Source organism: Arachis ipaensis, chromosome B8 (assembly GCF_059453495.1).
Source record: "Arachis ipaensis isolate K30076 ecotype BB chromosome B8, ASM5945349v1, whole genome shotgun sequence".
NCBI lineage: Eukaryota > Viridiplantae > Streptophyta > Magnoliopsida > Fabales > Fabaceae > Arachis > Arachis ipaensis.
This window is the reverse complement of record NC_142443.1, coordinates 112,076,690-112,095,911: the sequence shown is the minus strand read 5'-3', so window position 1 is coordinate 112,095,911 and position 19,222 is coordinate 112,076,690. Positions and strand designations below refer to the sequence as shown.

The following is a 19,222-nucleotide window of genomic DNA, read 5'->3' as shown; positions in this document are numbered from 1 at the left end:
TTACATGGAATCGATTTCAAAGCATAATTCGAACCAACCTGGTTCGAATTATGTATGAGAGAAGTTCGAACCATAGTGGTTCGAATTATGTATGGGAGGAGTTCGAACCTTATTGGTTCGAATTATTCAAAAACGTACAACACTAAATCGAACCATGTTGGTTCGAATTATGAAGGAGTGCAATTCGAACCAGCTTGGTTCGAATTATATTAAAATACACTTTGGCTCATTGCTGAAAGGAAATTGGATTTGGCGCATTTTGGTTACAAGATTCTTGCTTTGGCTCATTATGGTTTTTTGCCCTAGTTATTATTTTTATTTAAAAGTCTACGAAGTTGAATTTATATTTTGACTAATGCGCGCAAGAGGAACGCAAAAAATCTTTTTAAATAGGCAAGTTAAATTTAATATTTATTATTGATTATTTAATATTTATACATATATAGATTTTCACATTATTTAAATTTATATTATATATATGGAATTTAATTAATTAATTTATTTTTAAATCTAGAGACACCCAGTAAACTTTTTGTTTTGATATTGGAGTGACAATAGTATTTTTTAAAATATAAATAGTTGAAGTGTTATTCTCAAATGTAAAACCGTTTAATTAGAGAAGTAAAAATTGGACGTTTCATCATTTTAAAAAAAAAAAGTATAGGTAGACAATGAAAATACTAAATAATGTGAATAATTGATATATTGGATTTTTTTTTTAACCAAAGATAGGAGACTCGAACCCGTAACCTCTTAATTGAGTATGGAAAGACTATGCCATTTGAGTTATAACTCATTGACTGATATATTGGATGTTCATTTTACTAGGCGTGCGAATAATTATTCTAATATTAAGATTTAGGTGAATAATTTAAAAGTGTAGTATATTTTGATTTGACTGGTGATTATTTATATTATTCAAAAAAATTATAACCCTTTTAAAAAAAATAAAAAATTACAATATTTTACTTCCATAAAAAAAAAAACGCCGCACGCAGCATGCTCCAATTATATAGGATTTCCGTGGTAAAACAAAAACACAAAAAAGGCGTTTGTCCATGACCAAGTGAACAACCCCACAAGTCGACAACCAGAGTTCCCCACTAATCACATTTTTTTTACGACTAAGCAGCTCCACCCCAAGATGCCATCATCGTCATTATAATACTTAATAGTTAATACTATACTTCTTCTAAGACCAATTCAAAAAATTCACAAATCTTCTGGATCCGCGATCTTTCTCCTTTTCCTTCTTTCTCTTCTATTCGAACCGGTAATACTCTTCTTCTTCCATTTCCAAACCCTAGTAATTACCTTCTCTACAATTCCATTCTGCACTCTTACCTTTGCTATTTGCCTTTGGTAATTGATTCCGTCGTTCTCTGTCATTCCTTTCGCGATTCGTCGTCGTTCCGATTTGTTCAGCTCAACCACCGCGTTTTTTCATCATCGGTTTTATTTTTTATTTTTTTATTTTCTTATGATTTTGTTGTGATTTGGTAACGATGAGGAGGTGAACCTACAGGTTGCTGTGTTGATTCAGAATGGCGTTCTTCAGAAGCGTTTCTGCGCTTTCTAGGCTACGATCTCGCGTGGTAACTCTCAAGAAAAATGCCAACTTCTTTTTCCTTTGGTGTTTTTCCTTTTAGAAATATAACTTTCCCTTTTAAATGGAATCTCTGTTGTTTTTTTTCTTTCTTTATCTTTTCTCTCTTTGCGCACGCCATTTTACTTTTCTCTGTAATGATTATCTAATTTTATTTTTATGATCACAGGGTCAACAACCTACCCTTGCCAATTCAGTTAGATGGCTTCAAATTCAGACATCCACTGCCACTGTATGCTCTCCCTCACTTCCTGTTTATATTTGGTGTTTTATGAAATGTATACAATAAGCCTTTATCGCGTGTATTTTTTTTCTCTGTGAATGGAATTACTGCTATATTTCCTATCATTGTTATATTGGTACAGTTGGTCTTTTTTTGGGGGGGGGGGGGGATTTTGATACTAATCGTGATATTTTCTGGAACTTTGTTATCATTATTAATGTTGTTGATAACTTAACCATTTATTTTCCTATCTTTCAGGATCTACGTTCTGAGTTGAAGGAGCTAATTCCAGAATATCAGGTTCGTTCTGTTATTTTAAGCTTTGGCAGTGATACCTGTTTATGTTGGATAAACTGATTTAGAAAGGGTAATCAAAGATAGCAGTGGCTAGCTTACATTATAACCTTTTGGTGTGGTCCTTGCTTTGATCCTGCGTAATGTGGATGCATTGCACCAGGCTGATGTATAAATGGTCCTGCTCTATCAGGGATTAATGTGATTTGGGTTGTGTCATAAGTTTTTTTTTTGTCTCATTGTATGGGCTGGTGTAATCTTGGTTTTAATGTTAATTGTTTGATTTTAATGGGTGTTAGTGTATGTAAGTTGAAGCCTTGTTTGTGCTGCAATGGCAAATACATGTTAGTTGTAGCTGTTTTCGCAAGTGCACAAGATATTTTTAAGTCTGAAGCTCTTGGTAAATGTCTTTCCTGATTCGTAGTTTTCTTTGATGATTGGTTGTTGCCCAATATCTCCTGATCTTCATTGTTTGTTTTATTTGCTCTAAGCTTGCAGTATATCTAGTTATGATTTAATCTATACATAAAATCTGGTTTCAGGAGCGTGTTAAGAAGCTGAGGAAAGAGCATGCAAATGTTGAATTGGGAAAAATCACTGTTGATATGGTAAATTATGTTTGCTTTATAATACATAGTGTCAAGTTACAGTAAATGTTATATTCTGATCTCTTACCTCTTGTTTATAAGCTCACAATGTGACTGATTCGTTGGATCATCCTTTGTCATGTTTAAAAGGTACTTGGTGGAATGAGAGGAATGACGGCTTTGGTATGGCTAGGTTCAGCTGTCGATCCAGATGAGGTACATATCTAAAATACCCATTCTTCACTCTTATACTTGCGTTTTTTGGAGGGAGGTGGATTTTACCGCTAACGACTATTGATAAGTTGATAGTATCTTAGGTTTAGGATCCGTTAGTTTTCTTTATTAAGTTAAATTAATTTCTGAGGACAACACATTATGTCTTACAGGGAATTCGCTTTAGGGGCATGACAATTCCTGACTGCCAGAAAAAACTTCCTGGTGCATGTCCTGGTGGGGAGCCATTGCCTGAGGGCATACTCTGGCTTCTATTGACAGGAAAGGTATGCATTAGATTCATTCAAACATATTGGATTATTTATTTTGGATGCAGACATATCTCTATTACACTACATAAGATTATACGTGACAATATTTTTGATATGTTCTCTTTATATGAATTTTGTTATATTTGATTCATTGTGTCGCAGATACCTAATAAGGAGCAAGTAGATTCATTATCCCAGGAATTGCGAAGTCGTGCAACTATCCCAGGTCAGATTCCTTTGAGGTCACAACTTGATTTTAATTATTTATGAAGCACTGTGTTCTTCCTCATCATACAATAAACTGACACCAAGTAGATTGACATGCTTTTGTAAAGGTAGTGTATGTCCCTCAAGCTAGAGTTGAGTAGGTTTGATATCCTGGATAGATAGTGCTTAATAGGTTAATGACTGTGTATGACATGTTTGGATTCTGTTATTAACTTTTTTTTTTTAATAAAAAGAAAAAGTATTATTCTATTTGAACTTCATATGAATCTAGGATCACTATTCTATACCCATTTATCATGAATGTGAGAGGAACTGAGCTTTCTGATGCGCTGTTGACTAGTTAGGAGTTAGTATAAAAATAGATGGTAAAGAGTAGAGGGGAAATCAATCTAGGAATGGAGTGAGTCACTGAATTTCCTCTCTGTCATAATCATTGAAATAATGAAATGACACCGATTCTCATCAATTTCTGAATCATTTCTATTAATATGGTCCATGTCTGTGAAAAATGCACATCCTTGTCTAAGCACTTGTTAACTTGGAAGATATGGACTTGCCTTGTTGCATTATGTCCGTGGCAAACTTCAGGCTTGCTCTTGCTCAAATGTCATGACTTATGAGTGGCATGTCCATAGAAATTTTAAACATAGTTTTTACTTGGTTGTTCCTAATATATGAATGAGTTAATGATCATGTTTTGTCTGAAAATTGTGGATTCATTTTTTTTTCCCAACTGCAGATTATGCTTTTAAGGCTATTGATGCTTTGCCTGTTTCTGCTCATCCAATGACTCAGTTTACTACTGGTGTCATGGCCTTGCAGGTTGAGTATCAGATTCTTTCTTCAACTTCTAATTTATACAGTCTTCCTAGCTTTTCTTCTGTAATTAAATTGTTTACAGTGGGTTTTATTTTGCTTTTACCAACAAGATTAGATGATCTTGATTTCTCCATAGATGACTTTTAATTTAAAGTGATTAGGAAGTAAACTAGGTTGTGTTTGGTACTTCTGTTTAAAAACTAGTTTTGGCAAAATTAATGTTGGAATTGTAGCCCACATTAAAGTGAGAACTTCTTTCTGTGGACAAAACCATGGTTTTCTGTGGCAGAATTATGTTTAAGCTGAGAATGAAACCCCAAAACCAAACATGATCACAATAAAAGTAAAATCATATTTGAACTCTTAAAACCCCCCGTTTTGGCAACCTCAATACCACATTCACTCTTTGATTCTTGAATTTGTGATATGTTATCCTTTGTTGATTTATTTTTTTATATCTGTTTGCAAATAAAATGATAATATTGATAACAAAGAAGTCTATATAGTAATATTAATCATAGTGACAATGGATAAACTGTTATCTCATATTCAACTGACCATCATAAGCCATAACTGGCTAAGGAAATTGCTCAATAAGTGCATTGAACATGTGCTTATCTCTGGTCCAATCTCACCATAGGTTCCTATGTATCCGAAAAATATGAAATGAAGATAACATATTTAGTTAATGTTTGTTTCAGTTTATTTTGTCAGACAATTAGTGTTTTCACTGAAAAGAATATTTTTCATATATTTGGATAAAATTTTAAAATAATCAGTTTTTTCAAATAAAAATATATTCAATTTTTGGCTATTTTGTAGGCTAATAGTAACTTCTCAGAAAAATCAGTTTTCATCTTTTTAATTATATATAAGATTTTAATTTAATTGTAGAATCACTTTTTTCAGAAGCTAAAAACAAACACCCTTGTTTACAACATGTTGCTGAGGATCACTATAAACTTAACTCACTGCTGAATATGTACACTTTTAATATTCTTGCTGAAGCAAGCAAGAGTGAACTTACTGTCAATTCATTTAACTTCCAGGTTGAGAGTGAATTTCAGAAGGCATACGAGAGTGGGATAGCTAAGGCAAGGTATGGTTCTAATTTCTTAATGGCGTTTGCATTATTTACTTGTGTAAGTTACTATAGCCTTTTTTTTGTTTCGATATAGGTACTGGGAACCAACGTATGAGGATACATTGAATTTAATTGCTCGTTTGCCTGGAATTGCTGCTTATATTTATAGGAGGTATGTAAAATACTAAAATTGTAAAGGATATCCTCATCCAAGTTACTGTGGGGGATACATTGCAGGATCATTGATCCTAAGTATTTGACATCTTCTATCATCCTCTTACCATTTGGATTACTTTCTCACCTTATAAAGGAAATACAAGGATGGAAAAATCATACCATTGGATGATTCTTTGGATTATGGTGCAAACTATGCTCACATGTTAGGATTTGACGATCCAGAAATGCTGGAGTTTATGAGGCTGTATATTTCCATTCATAGGTTCGTATTCCATGGGTTCCTTGGTTTCATTTGAGTTACCACCCTGGCTTTACTGTTGAGTTTCATGATGCATTTGGTTTGCAGTGATCATGAAGGTGGTAATGTTAGTTCTCATACAGCCCACCTAGTGAGTTACTTCCCTTAATTAAAGTCTTGCCCAATAATGTTGAACTTCTGTATATATTACTTATGTTGCTATTTTTTTAATGTATGGTGTTGTTTGATCCCTTCAGGTAGCCAGTCCACTATCAGATCCTTACCTTGCATTTGCGGCTGCTTTGAATGGTTTAGCTGGGCCACTCCATGGGTTGGCTAATCAGGTATATTTTGTTAATCGTCATAGTTCATCCTTCTGCTAAGAAGTCTGTTTGCCTATAGTATTCACTCCAACCCAACATTACAGATTTTAATGGTTTGAGTATAGGCTTAGTTTTCAGAATGACACTCGTGTTTTCTACTTTATAGTAGCTAATCCCACTTACTAGGACAAGGATCGCTTGCTTGCTTCTTGATAAAATAAAACTGTTCTGCATTACAACTTACAAGTATGTGCTGTATTGATATGTTCTGTCTGCCAGATACTGGTCTAGTAGGAATGCTGCTTTCTTAAAGAATGATAATAGTAAGAAAAAAGCCTGCCTTGTATTCTTGAAAGGGGTTTAAGTTGTTTACCATTGTGAGAGCATTGTATTTGCCATCTTATTACCTTATGGAATATAAATATTATTAAAGCTTACACAAAAGACAAAACTAGGTAGTGTCATAGTATGTGATTAATGTTCATAGTTTTTCTCATTTATTATTTTTAGTTTAATTCTCTAAGTCCGTTTTATTATGTTGTTACAGGAGGTTCTGCGATGGATCCGATCAATAGTTGCGGAGTTTGGCACTCCAAACATTAGTACAGAGCAACTGAGCGAGTACATTCATAAAACATTGAATAGTGGCCAGGTGACGTGGTAACTTGTATTATGGGAAGCGAAATAGTGTTTTTGAAAGCCATTTTCCTTTAGATTTGGCATTTTGGTGAATAAATTATATGGTAAAACTTCGTGCAATTAATATTGTTTTAACCTTTACTCTTCTTTTCCTTTCAACTAAAAGAATTTGATAGGTAGAGCTGCGGATAAGAAATCCATTTAGATTTTCATATCTAGCGTTATTGACTCTTGTTCTCTTGATCCCTTGTATTTGTCTTACAAAACAAGTGTTTCCTAACAGGAAGTTTCTGTAAAATATTTGAAAAGAACTAGGGGACAATTTTTTATACTTCCAAAATAAAGGTTGTTTTCGTAACTAGAGTAAGTGCAATGAGAAGTATTGGAAATTTGTTAATAGGTATTGGCTATTCTTTTTTGGATCGCCAGGTTATTCCTGGATACGGACATGGTGTTTTGCGCAAAACAGATCCAAGATACACATGCCAGAGGGAGTTTGCTTTGAAGCATTTGCCAAATGATCCATATTTCCAGCTGGTAATTGTTTATTTCCTAATATCAATATTATTCTATTGCTTTGGAGAACTTTCCCGTTTTAGTAATATAATATTACTCACCTTAAAGAGGGGAGTGGGATAGAAGGTTCATAGGATGCTATAGTGCTATATTAGGGGAAGCACCACCTTATGCGTATATATATGTGAGAAAACATAGGAAGTGGATAACGGGGACTAGGGGAGTTAATGAGCGAACAAATGTTGTAACTAACCTTCCAAATGGCAAGTTAGGGGGGAGGGGGTGGGATTCTCATGATTGAGGCGAGGGAGGAGGATATTTAGGGTGCAGGAGATGGTGAGGGAATCATTTAAACTGTTGGAATAGGAGAATCAACTCTCTGGAAAGCTTGATACTATCACAGTTTCTTTCATTTTTCTCTCAAATTTTATAGTTTAGGAGGCCACACTGGTTTTGATTTAAATCTCAGTTTCGGCTACTGTTTCGTCTCTTTTCCCCATTTAGATACCATTTGTTACATCTAGTTTCATCAAAATCTAATTTGACTGTCACTGTTTCAGGTGTCAAAAATAAAAGAGGTTGTGCCTCCTATTCTCACCAAGTTAGGCAAGGTAATGTTGTGTTTGTTATCTTTTGATAAACATTCTGATACAAGGTGGTCTATGCTTAATGACTTACGGTAGTCAATGGTCTATTGGTAATCAATAAGCATTCCCATAGAATAATGAATTTAAAGTGCTTTGTTGACCTTTTGGAAACTTCTAATTCAATGGCATCACTCCGCCATTCTTGGTAAATTTCATTTCTAAAGTTTCTTAGTTCAAAAGAAAGAGGTAATATATATTTAAATGATGGAGAGCTGTAGCAACCATGCAGTTCTGTTTTTGTTCCATTCTATTTACTTTGCTTATTTCTTGCCCCACACGATTGATCCTTGAATCTGGATACACTGGTTCACGTTTTAGTTTTGTTCTGTCTGTGTTCTATTTATACTTTTTCTTATATATATATATTGAATAAACTATGATTTTCGCAGTTTAATTGATGAACCATATATAGCTGTACTCTTTGCTATCTTGCTATTAAGGTAATTTTTCCTTTTATAGTGATTAAATTTGAGATATTCTATGGTGGTAGGTTAAAAACCCATGGCCTAATGTTGATGCTCACAGTGGAGTGCTACTGAACTACTATGGTCTTACCGAGGAAAAGTACGTTGTTACTTCTCTTGCATATTTCACTTGTGATGATTTTCATTTTGCAATAATGGTGAATCTGATGATCTGCTGAATATTTTCGGCAGCTATTATACTGTTCTCTTTGGCGTGTCGCGAGCTGTTGGAGTTGGCCCTCAGGTTAGTTGTGCTTCGTTAGCTATACACTTTTTTTGTTGCGTAAGCTTTTTTTTTTTTTTTTTTTTGGACTTGGTGTTGCGTAAGCTTAACATCACTCTTCTTTATGGCTTCTTTATGGTGCATTACAGTTGATATGGGACCGAGCTCTTGGAATGCCACTCGAAAGGCCCAAAAGTGTTACATTGGAGAAACTAGAGCAATTGTGTGCCAAATAATCATATGGTAAAATCTGGGTACAATTTAAAAAAAAAAAAAGAGGAATATTCATTAGCTGGGCACAAGTCCCTGAGTTGTTTCATAAGTTTTTTGGTTTAGGTAAATGGTGTTCTATCACCCACGCAGTTGTCTCGCCACGTTTGAGCTGCATAAATTAGATTTCAGGGAGCATTCAGAATAAAGGAATTACTATTGTTTTGGGGTTATCTCCTTTCATAAATTTCAAAATGGGATTAAACCCTTCGGCTAGTGATCAATAACAAGTATTTACTTCGAGGAGTTAGATTTGAAACAGCATCATTCTGTGCTTTCTTTGGCTCTATTATAAATAAAGAGTATACATTACAAGATACCACAAAATATATTAAAAAAAAAAAAGGGATGCTTTAGCCTTTTAGGCCCCAAATGTGAAATGTGAAAATGAAACGATTGTAATAATTTTTGTAATTAGTTAAAAAATTGAAAATATGGTTTGATGGATTTTGTAATTCACCCAAAAATGTGCAAATATGATCCTAAAGTTGTGAAAAAATATATTAAAAAGCTTGCTTAATTCTAATAGGCAGTTCTAATTTTATAATCACAGGTAATATATTATCGTACAATGCTACTGTTCCGTGAATTATGTGAGACTGGCATGATTTGGCCTAAGGTCCACTCCTTAGATGTCTTTTTTAGTAAGGTGAAGTCTGAGTGAGAATGGGGATGGTATCTGTAAGGGAGAAATTTTGATATGGTATCTGTAAGGGAGAAATTTTGATATTTAAGTTGGTTGAGAAAAATCTGTGTGTGATGAGGTATTTATATAATAGGAATGATGACTTAATTATCACTTTGGAACTTTCCTACTTAGAGTGATGGGTAGTTATTTTCTATTGTTTAGGAAGGAGTTGTTATCTCATATTTCGAATAGTGGGCGAGTTTGTAGACATGCACATTAGTGTAGTTGAGAGGACTTTCTTATCGTGCAAGTCGAAACGAGTTTGGACTTAGGGATCCAAGCTTTAGTCAAATTGAATAACCTTAGTAAGATATGTTTCCTAAATTCTTTGAATTGGGCTTTTTAGTACTGGCATTAGCTGTGGGTCAGGGTATGAATAATACCGAGTCGTGTAGTTGGTACTCAAATCTTATTATTTTGCTACTACTTCAAGTCGGTTTTTCGATGAGATTTATTAGAAGAAGTCGGTTATCTTGGCGTGATTTTGATTGATGTAACATTTCATATTTTTGTAATCGTTTGCACACTTTTTTATTTTCCTTGGTAATTGTGCAGCATTTAAAGCATGATGATTTTATCTCTTTGTCCTTATAACTATATTAGCTTCTTCATACAAATTCTCCTTCTCCGTACAAAAATTTTTCACATTTCACTGAAACTGCTTTCCTCTAAGTTTCTTTCCTTCTTTTGTCAGAGTGACTTCATTTTCATCACTTCCCTTTCCACCGTATTCTTTTGCTTCCAAGAAATTTTTTTTATCATTGCTTTGGTGCTTCCAAAATTTTTTGGGTGTTTATTTTGCTTCTCTTGTCTTTCCAGCATTTCAGGTGGGTTCTTTTTCTCATTTTTTCTCATTTGCTATGGTTGAATTTTTTTTATCTGTTTTTTTATTTTGACAAAATGTTCAAGAAAAGGAATTTTTTTAGAATGATTTAGAGATTCTTAGTATTGCTTTCTTGTTGAATGTTACTACTTCACTTGAACTTGTGTTTGTGGGACATTTTTTGCTCCCAAAAAATACTGTTATCACTACTGATGAGTGCGTCATTTGCGTTTCTAGACATTGATGTGGCTTTAGTCATTAAAAATGACTTAGATTGGTTGTGTTTGCTATGGTGACGATACCGAGTTGATTGATGTTGCAACCGACTTCTTTCTCTTCATAAGTAGTTACTTTATTTTGTAGGTATACGACCTTTATGTCTCGTTCTGTAGTTCAAATAATGCCTTCTAATATTCCAAAAGATTTAGATTGGGTAGATAGTATTATATTAGGGGCTATCTCAGTGGTGGATAAAGAGACTCTAAAAAATTTTCGACTTAAGTATCCAATTTGTAAAAAATTAGAGGATGATGAGAATTATGTCCTAGTAGTCCCTGACCCTGAAGAAAGAATTTGTTATGCTCGAGTCAATAAGTCGAGTCCCTATTTTTTCTTCACGTATGAGTATCTTTTCCTTAGGTTGGGTGTGAGAATCATTTTATCGACTTCGAACAAGATGTCCTTTTGACATGCCGAGTTTCTCCTACTTAGTTGCATCCAGATTCTTGGGAGTTTTATGAAGATCTACCAACTAGTTAGCCATGTGCTCGACCTTCTCCTGTCTCAAAATTTTCTTTTATCTGTTTCAATTGACTAAACCTTTTAGCTCAAGAAAGCAATAATAAACCTCTTTCCGAGCTATTTAGGGTAGAAAAGTGTTTTCTATTTTTTAAGAGTCTTTCTACGACTTCAAAAATTATTACTTCAAAGTCCAACCTTGGAATTTGCAGTGCCTTCCATAGCAGTCGTTTGGATTTATGTTGTCGCTCTAACTTGATTCCAGTTGTTCTAAACGAATTTGATAACCATGACCTAATACCATGATTTTTGTTGCTTCTATGTTTCCCGACCCTTTAGGATTATGGATCTGAGAGCCTAGCTTTCGTCTTCTTAAGTCGCTTCTATCTCTGTCTTCAGTAATACACTTACCCTTCTCTGAATGTTGGGGTGTAAAAAGTGTTTGATCATTGTTTTGGAGCTTCCTACTATGGGATTTCAATTCAGATGCAGTATGTCCGTCTTTTGGATGAGCTTCCACCATGGTTTGGTATTGACTTTCAAGTCTCTAACAACAATGCTAATGTTCCATGCATTATCTACTAGACGTAAGATCCAGAATCCTTCTGATGAGGGTTTCGACGTCTTTTTCAATGAGGCAAATCTGTCTGAAGTCTTTGAGTGAGATTGGAGAGTAGTACTTGCAAGAGACTCTGATACTTAAGTTAGCAAGAGTTTAGGCAGACTCAATGAATTAGGATTGATAAATAACTGTGTGTGATGGGGTATTTATACAGCAGAGATGATGACTTGACTGTCACTCTGGAAGTCTCCCATCTATAATGGTGGGTAGTTATTACCTGATATTTAGGAGGAGTTATCCCATATTTCGAATAGTGGGCGAGTTTGTAGGCATGCATGTTAGTGCAATTGAAAGGCTTTTCTTGTCGTGTAGGCCAAGTTGAGCTTGGACCTAGGGATCCAAATTTTAGTCAAATCGAAAAAATTTTAGTAAAATGGGTCTCCTAGACTCTTTCACTATTTTTGATGGGCCTTTTTGGTCATGACGTTAGCCGACCGCCAAAGTATGAACAACTGGTAATAGTTAAAAATATATTACAAAAGAATGTGCAACTTTAAAACCACGCACGTGAATTCTAATCAAATAAAAAATGAGTTAACAGGCAAATTCGTCCTTGAAAAATTACTCATTTTTTAAATTAGTCCTCACATGATTTTTTTAATCATATTTGTCCTTGAAAGATAAAACATAAGTCAAATTTATCCTTCCGTTAGTTAGATGATGACGTGTCACGTTAAGTGCCACGTGACTTGATGAAGCGGTAGGTTAATGCCACGTGTCACATGATGATTGGTTGACGTGTCAGGTCAGTGACACCTAGCACGCCACGTGTCACTTGACATATAAAAATGTTATTTATAATCAAAATAGACATAAGTCATTTTCATCCCTAAAATTTTAAAAATTAATCAAATTAGTCCTTATATAATTTTTTTTTTATTTTTTCTTCATAATCTTAAATTTAAACTTTTTTTATAGTACTAATTTTAATATTATTTTTTAGATCTTAATAAACAAAATTCTCTTTACATAAAATAATAAAAATAATTTTTAAGGTAAACGAGTTTTTTATTATTTTTATTATTTTTAAAATTTTAAGGATGAAAATAATTTTTGTCTGGACTTTCAAGGACTATTTTGATTATAAATAACTTTTTTACATGTCAATTAATTATCTTGTGACACGTGACATTAACTTACAACGTCATCATTTAACTAACGGAAGAACCAATTTGACTTATGTTTTATCTTGTAAGGACTAATATGACTAAAAAAATTCTTTGAGGATTAATTTAAAAAATAGCTAATCTTTTAGGGACAAATTTAACTATTAATCCAATCTAAAATCGTTGTAAAATAATAAATAAAACAATAAATGTAGAAATAAAATAGATGGAGTGAAAGAACTTTATTAATTCTCTAATATGTATACATAATATCTCATTATAATTGAGATTTTATCTCACACTCTTAATAATATAACTGCTATTATATATATATATATACACACACGTTTGTGTTGTGCGTATTTGGTCTTTCATAAAATGCCTATTTATAGACATACAAGAGCATATTCTTGAAAGGAAAAGTATAGGGTACTAACATATTATCTGTCAACTTCTGCCAACTTTTATTTATAATTGTGTTTTATGGAAGTGTGTTCGTGGATGTGTCTAATAATTAATATATTTTAAATACATATATAAAGAGACACATCCAAAAAATATATCTATAAAGACACTTCTATTAAACATAGTTATAAAAAAGATATTTTTATTAGATACATCTATAAACACACTTCCATAAAACACAATTATAAATAAGAGTTAGCAGAAGTTGACAGATATGCTGTTGGTAACGTAGCGGAACCGTTCTTGAAAAAACCATGCTTGAGTTTGATGATTTAATTTCCAAGATCAACCCCCTGTGATTTTGATACATAGTTTAATTTCCAAGATTGACCAAATTTATTATGTGCACCAGCAAGGACATTTACTTTCATAACAAAAATTCATTTAACGACTTTTTAAAGCTGGCTAAAATTGAAAGCTACTATTAAATAAAGACTTTGCTAATTAATGTTTAAATGGTACATTTTTAAAAGTAAAAAAACGCATATTAAGAATATTATAAAAAAATAATTTATTAAAAATTAATAAAAATATATATTTTTTCCTTTATAATGTACTAAGTACATAAACTTTAAAATTTTTTATTATTATATTTATAAAGTATATTTTTCAACCATAAATTAACTAAATTTATTAAATACTCCATGCATTATATTTATAGTTATAAAAATTAGATCAGATCAACTGATTTGATCAGAAAATCAATAAACTGAATTTTAAATTAGTTTGGTCTAATATTTTGAGTAATTATAAAAAAATAGTCAAAATAAAACTGAATGGATCAATACTGATGCAAATCGGAATTGAGCCGCTAGTCAATCGGTGATCAATTCGCGCGCTGATAACGTCATACTGATATCGAGGCTCGAGCTGTTAAATTTAACAAAAATAAACTCTAGTTTGGTTTAAACTTAGGACCTCTAGCACATGCAATAACTTGGTAATCACTAGGTCAAGTTATTTTTCCTTACATTTAACTTTTTTTTAATATATAATATATATAAATTTAATTATATTTTTAAAATTATATTTATTAGTTATAATTTAAATAATTTAACCAATATTTCATCAATCGAATTACGAGTAAATTTTCATAATAATTTTTAAAATTTAAACAATTATTTAATGTGGTTCTCAAAATTCTAACTTCATTATAATAATCATTTAGATTAAGTTCCAGACACCATAGTAATCCCTAAGCTCATTCTAGCTGAAAATAAGAATTCCTCCATTTCCAAATCTTACAATTCATCCATGTAACTTTGCAATTCATAAAAAAAACTAGAGTTCTTCCTTACCTTCCCCCAATTTAGTTCTTTCTCCAACTATAATTCCGTCCACAACCTCCTCCTTTTCGTCACCACTGTTATTACTGGAGGCCTTCACCTCGTCACCTTTGTCTACGCATCCTTTCTCGTCATCGTCATGGTTGCGGCGATAGATTTTAGGCAGAAAAGTACCATCTTTAAGGTTTGGGAATAGGATCTAGTGCAGTAATTTGTGTTGTTTTTTGGCGGACTCCATTGAAAAAGCCAGGTTTCGATTCCGAATTTTATTTTTTATGATCTTTTGGTTTTGGAAAATAAAACTCTTAACTCTTCTTGCTTGTAATAGAAGAAACGAACAACTAACTCAATTTTGAGTCGGATGTTTTTTTGTCTCAAAATTTTGACTATATAAAACCCTACAACAGCACTATTGATGAAGAGAAGAAGAAGAAAGAGAAAAAAATTGGAAGTAGAAAAGACGAATCGAGTGATAATCCAAATGGCTTCGTTTTTTCCAAATTGAATTCCAAACCAAAATAACAACGGTTTGACACCTCTAGCATAATAACGTAATACTAAGTCCATGCGCCAATAGCCGACTCATTACGAAAAGATACCTAAAATTACTATGATGTTTTTTTTTTTTTAATATCAAAAATAGGAGATTCGAACCCACAACCTCTTAATTGAGTATGAAGAGACTATGCCATTTGAACTATTACTTATTAACAAAATTACTATGATGTTAGAACTATATTTAAAAGGCTACAATAATAAAATTAAAATTTCAAAGACCGCATTAAATAATTATATAAATTTGAGGACTATTATAAAAATTTACTCATCAAACCACTAACCAAATGATCCATTGTCTGAATCGATTATCCATTCGGCTTTGGTACCTACAGTCTTACCTCACGATTAGAGTAACATTAAACTTTTATTAGGGCATTAAAAAGAAAAGATCTTGGAAACAAGAGGTCCTGATTTGTTTTAGACTTGAGAGAGAAATGGCCTCTTTGACACTCTCAGTCTCCGCTGCTACAGCTACAACACAGTCACAGCTCACACTACTCCGATTCCACCGACGGTTTCCTTCAACGCATTCCATTCCTCTTCTCAAACTCACTCCCCTGATTACTCCCTCATCTTCCTTCGGGTTCGAAATTTCTTCTTCTAATTTCGATGCTTTTTTCCCCGTGTATTTGCTTATATTTACTATTTTATAGTTTCTAGTTTTGTTTCCGGGTTTCGAATTTCGCACTAACTTCTACTGACAATTTTGAGTTCATTTTTCAAATTTCACAATTTTTGCCGCAGTACATTTGACACCCCACATACCGCTGTTTATGGTGTGCTGAACTTGATGTAGCTTTCATTAGTTTCTTTTCAAATCGTGCTCATAACAACTCTGATTTTGATTTTTTTTTTTCCCATTCCTTCCTTGAAAGAATACCTGTATCTAATTTTGCATACTACAATTTCACCCTTTTGGACAAATTTGGATCCAGGAAGTTCGTTTTCAAAAATACCACGTAAACACCAAAATTAATTGAGTCACCAATCAGCCACATACATATAGTGGTATACATATCCTAACATCGTTCCGTGTTTGATTTTTAGAGTTGAAATGTTTGAATAATTCTGTTGAAATATTTGATTACTTATTGGTTTGATTGTTAATTTTAAAGTATTCGCTTAGAGAAATGCTCAAGGGCAAGCAGAATTTATTGTTTTTGACTATCATTTTTAGTCATTAATCGAATTAGTTAATCTAGTTATTTAATAACATTTATTTTAGCCCATACTTTTAAATAATGATAGCTAACCGCTGACCAAAAACAATAAATTCTGCTGGCCTCTATGGTTTTTGAAATGTTTTGGATTCTTTTATGGTTTGATTGCTTTAATAGCAATGCGCCAATGCATGATTATATGTATTGAAAAGTTTGGTTATTGACTTTGTATTCATCGAAACATTTCAATGTTAATTGGTTTCACCACTAAAATGTAAAATGTTTTAGATTAATTATCGTAAATTTGATTGTTACCTTTGGGATGTTTGATTATAACTATTGAAATGTTTGGTGGCTCAATTTTTTGGATATGTAAATTCTGTGTGTTGTGCATGGTTAAGGAAGTGGGTGGTGTTAGACATGAATGTGGGGACAGTTTTTTCTGAACTATGAAGTGAAGAAAACGGACTGTCCGATTTCTTTATTAAAAAAATTAAAAACACAAATTGGATGGTCCGATTTGTGTGGGGGAAAAATCGGAGGGTCCGATTTGTACTTTTAAATTATTTTTTATTTTGAAAATAAAAATCGGATGGTCTGATTTTAAAATTAAAATTTTTTTAGTTGTCTAAAACACAAATCGGACGGTTCGATTTGTGTACTGCAAATTTTTTTAAATTTTTAAACACAAATCGGAGGGCTCTTGACACCACAACTGCGTAAAGCACCCATACATTCCATAACTGTGTCCTACACCACTTCCTCTTCCATATCTAAATTAAAAAGTGCAATGTTTGGTGCGTGGGAGTATGCGGATTCAATAACTTTTTTTGGTGAAAATGGGGAGTGTTGAAGAGATGCAGTCACTCTGCATTTTTATGTTGATGGAGTTCAATTAGGAACCAATTATCTTTCGAGGTAATGTCTACATTAGTTATTCTCAGAATGACTTTCAGAAATGAACAAATTGATTCTGAATTTACAAATAGTGAATCTTTTTCGTTTTTAATTCAATTATTAACAGTGCTGCCATAGAGCATTAAAGTGTCGGCGTGCGTCCTCAACAGTGAGCTGACATCGCTAAGACTTCAGTATGATCAAATGTGTCCTAAATTGGTTAAGTAGACTCATTATGGTTAATTGGTTTTATATTGGTGGAGACTAAAATGAGTCCAATTAACTAATTTGGAACACCTATTTAACCATATTGAAATCTTAGTCACATCAACCTTACTGTCGGGGATTTAACACTCCATGTGAATGTTAATGACAGTTGAATTAGAGATGAAAGAGATTTATGAATTGTAAATTTAGGACTAATTTGGTCATTTTAAAAAATCGGGACTTTTTTTATGAGCACTTAGATTTGAGAATTTCTGAGATCAAACTGGGTATGACCTCATTATTTTTCAATCAATATCGAGATAATTTTTTGATTTTTTTCTCTTTACATTTTAAACTTTAAATTTATTTTAAATTCTAAATATTAAATCATACATTCTAAATTCTAAATCCTCTGAAAAAATGACAATTCAAAAAATAATGACTAATTAAAAATTGGTTCTCTATATAACTCATGCATTTGTGTGTTCATCTATCATCACATTTCCAACTATAAGTAAAAAACAAGGGAAAAGTTGTGATGTTTGCTATTACAATTGCTCTCTCTCATTCTAGCAATTCAACATAAACATTTCCACTTACGACTTGCGTCCTTAATTGTATCCAGGTGCAAAGGCTTCAAAACAAGATTGCAAATAAATCAAAGGCCATTGACTATTTGTGCAACAAACCCCAACTCTAGTGGTAAACAACTACCCAATGAAGGGTCAAATTCAAATTCAAAAGAAACAAGCAATGCTGGTCAGGGACCTCCTCTCCTTACTATTTTGGCTGGGCTCTTTGTTTTTTTCATCGTTTGCTGGGTCATTGGGTCTATTATAATGTGGCTCGTAAGTTTGATTGTTAATTTATCTCCCAAATAATTCTGTGTATTGCATTTTATTGACGCTTTGTTTAACTTACGCAATTGCAATTAGTTCGTATCAATTTCTTTCGTTGTGTTTGAGTGGTGATGACAATGCAAATAGAACTAAAAGGAGGATAAAGGAACAAAGAACAGAAGGAATAGATAACAGGAAGCAGGTTCTTAGGAATTTTAAATAACAAGAACAATGTGAGTTCTAAGAGTTCAGAGGTCTGAGGACTTATTGTCAGCTTAGATTAAGGTAGGGATATTTATATGCTTTTCTAACATGATATATTAGGGGACTCAATTTTCCAAATCTCTACCTTGAGATTGAATTCCTTATATGTATTTCTGAGAAATGTTTAGTGTCAATATTTGTTACCTAGTTATTGTTGACCTGGAAAGCAACTGAGAAGAATGTAATTAACTAACCAGAATATAGCAAAATAACTAAGTTGGACACAATTATGAACAACTACAAAAATTAGAGGGCTGTGTACGTGTATAATGGGTACAATACATTGCATAGTCTCTTTAATATTTGTAGTTAACTACTATATTCTAAGTTAAAACTAATAACATACAAATTACTAACTTTGATTTAAAATGAATATAAAAAATATGTTAACCCATATTAAAGAAAATCATAAATTAATTTTGATGATATATAATAAAAAAATGATAGTATTACTTCTATTTTTGAAAATGAGAGTAGTAATCTCTATTTCCTATATAATATTATAGAAATGAACAGAAGTATCCCTAAACAGGTTAACACATAATTTATGATTACTTAATCATCATAATTTAAAATTATTATTTACCTTAATATAAGAAAAACTAAGTATGGGATAAATTAAGTATCACATACGAACATTTCGACGCAAAATATGGGATTTTACCTCTCGCATTAGATATCTCATTATAGTCAAGACTAAGAATGTAGAGATTGCAGAATTAAGTTTTAAAATGGTTTTCGAAGTT

General features: G+C 32.6%; 2 protein-coding genes across 4 annotated transcripts; both read left to right on the top strand.

Moving 5' to 3' along the window:
* The first annotated feature begins 1,039 nt into the window (after positions 1 to 1,039).
* ATCS (Citrate synthase family protein) lies at positions 1,040 to 9,082 on the top strand. 3 transcript variants are annotated; one of them, XM_088496400.1, is made up of 21 exons: positions 1,069 to 1,273; positions 1,526 to 1,595; positions 1,776 to 1,838; positions 2,088 to 2,129; positions 2,666 to 2,731; positions 2,861 to 2,926; positions 3,097 to 3,210; positions 3,358 to 3,421; positions 4,163 to 4,245; positions 5,292 to 5,341; positions 5,421 to 5,498; positions 5,637 to 5,765; positions 5,850 to 5,892; positions 5,999 to 6,085; positions 6,612 to 6,716; positions 7,133 to 7,240; positions 7,780 to 7,830; positions 8,357 to 8,430; positions 8,523 to 8,574; positions 8,703 to 8,796; positions 8,890 to 9,082. In XM_088496400.1, exons 2-20 carry the CDS (start codon positions 1,545 to 1,547, stop codon positions 8,787 to 8,789), a joined length of 1,413 nt encoding a protein of 470 aa, XP_088352526.1. In that variant the 5' UTR covers positions 1,069 to 1,273; positions 1,526 to 1,544; the 3' UTR covers positions 8,790 to 8,796; positions 8,890 to 9,082. The 3 variants fall into 3 exon arrangements, with proteins under 3 accessions (XP_088352524.1, XP_088352525.1, XP_088352526.1); XM_088496398.1 differs by having other exon boundaries at positions 1,040 to 1,273; positions 8,703 to 9,082; XM_088496399.1 differs by having other exon boundaries at positions 1,040 to 1,362; positions 8,703 to 9,082.
* Positions 9,083 to 15,444: 6,362 nt separating this feature from the next.
* LOC110265993 (uncharacterized) lies at positions 15,445 to 18,623 on the top strand. Its single transcript, XM_088496121.1, has 2 exons — positions 15,445 to 15,692; positions 17,999 to 18,623. Exons 1-2 carry the CDS (start codon positions 15,544 to 15,546, stop codon positions 18,252 to 18,254), a joined length of 405 nt encoding a protein of 134 aa, XP_088352247.1. The 5' UTR covers positions 15,445 to 15,543; the 3' UTR covers positions 18,255 to 18,623.
* The last annotated feature ends 599 nt before the right edge of the window (positions 18,624 to 19,222 follow it).

Coding starts and splice junctions, on each gene's coding strand:
- ATCS (XM_088496398.1), top strand. CDS start 1,545: ATGGCGTTCTTCAGAAGCGTTTCTGCGCTTTCTAGGCTACGATCTCGC. Junction 2,130..2,665: donor AGCTAATTCCAGAATATCAG/GTTCGTTCTGTT, acceptor ATCTGGTTTCAG/GAGCGTGTTAAGAAGCTGAG. Junction 2,732..2,860: donor GAAAAATCACTGTTGATATG/GTAAATTATGTT, acceptor CATGTTTAAAAG/GTACTTGGTGGAATGAGAGG.
- LOC110265993 (XM_088496121.1), top strand. CDS start 15,544: ATGGCCTCTTTGACACTCTCAGTCTCCGCTGCTACAGCTACAACACAG. Junction 15,693..17,998: donor ACTCCCTCATCTTCCTTCGG/GTTCGAAATTTC, acceptor AATTGTATCCAG/GTGCAAAGGCTTCAAAACAA.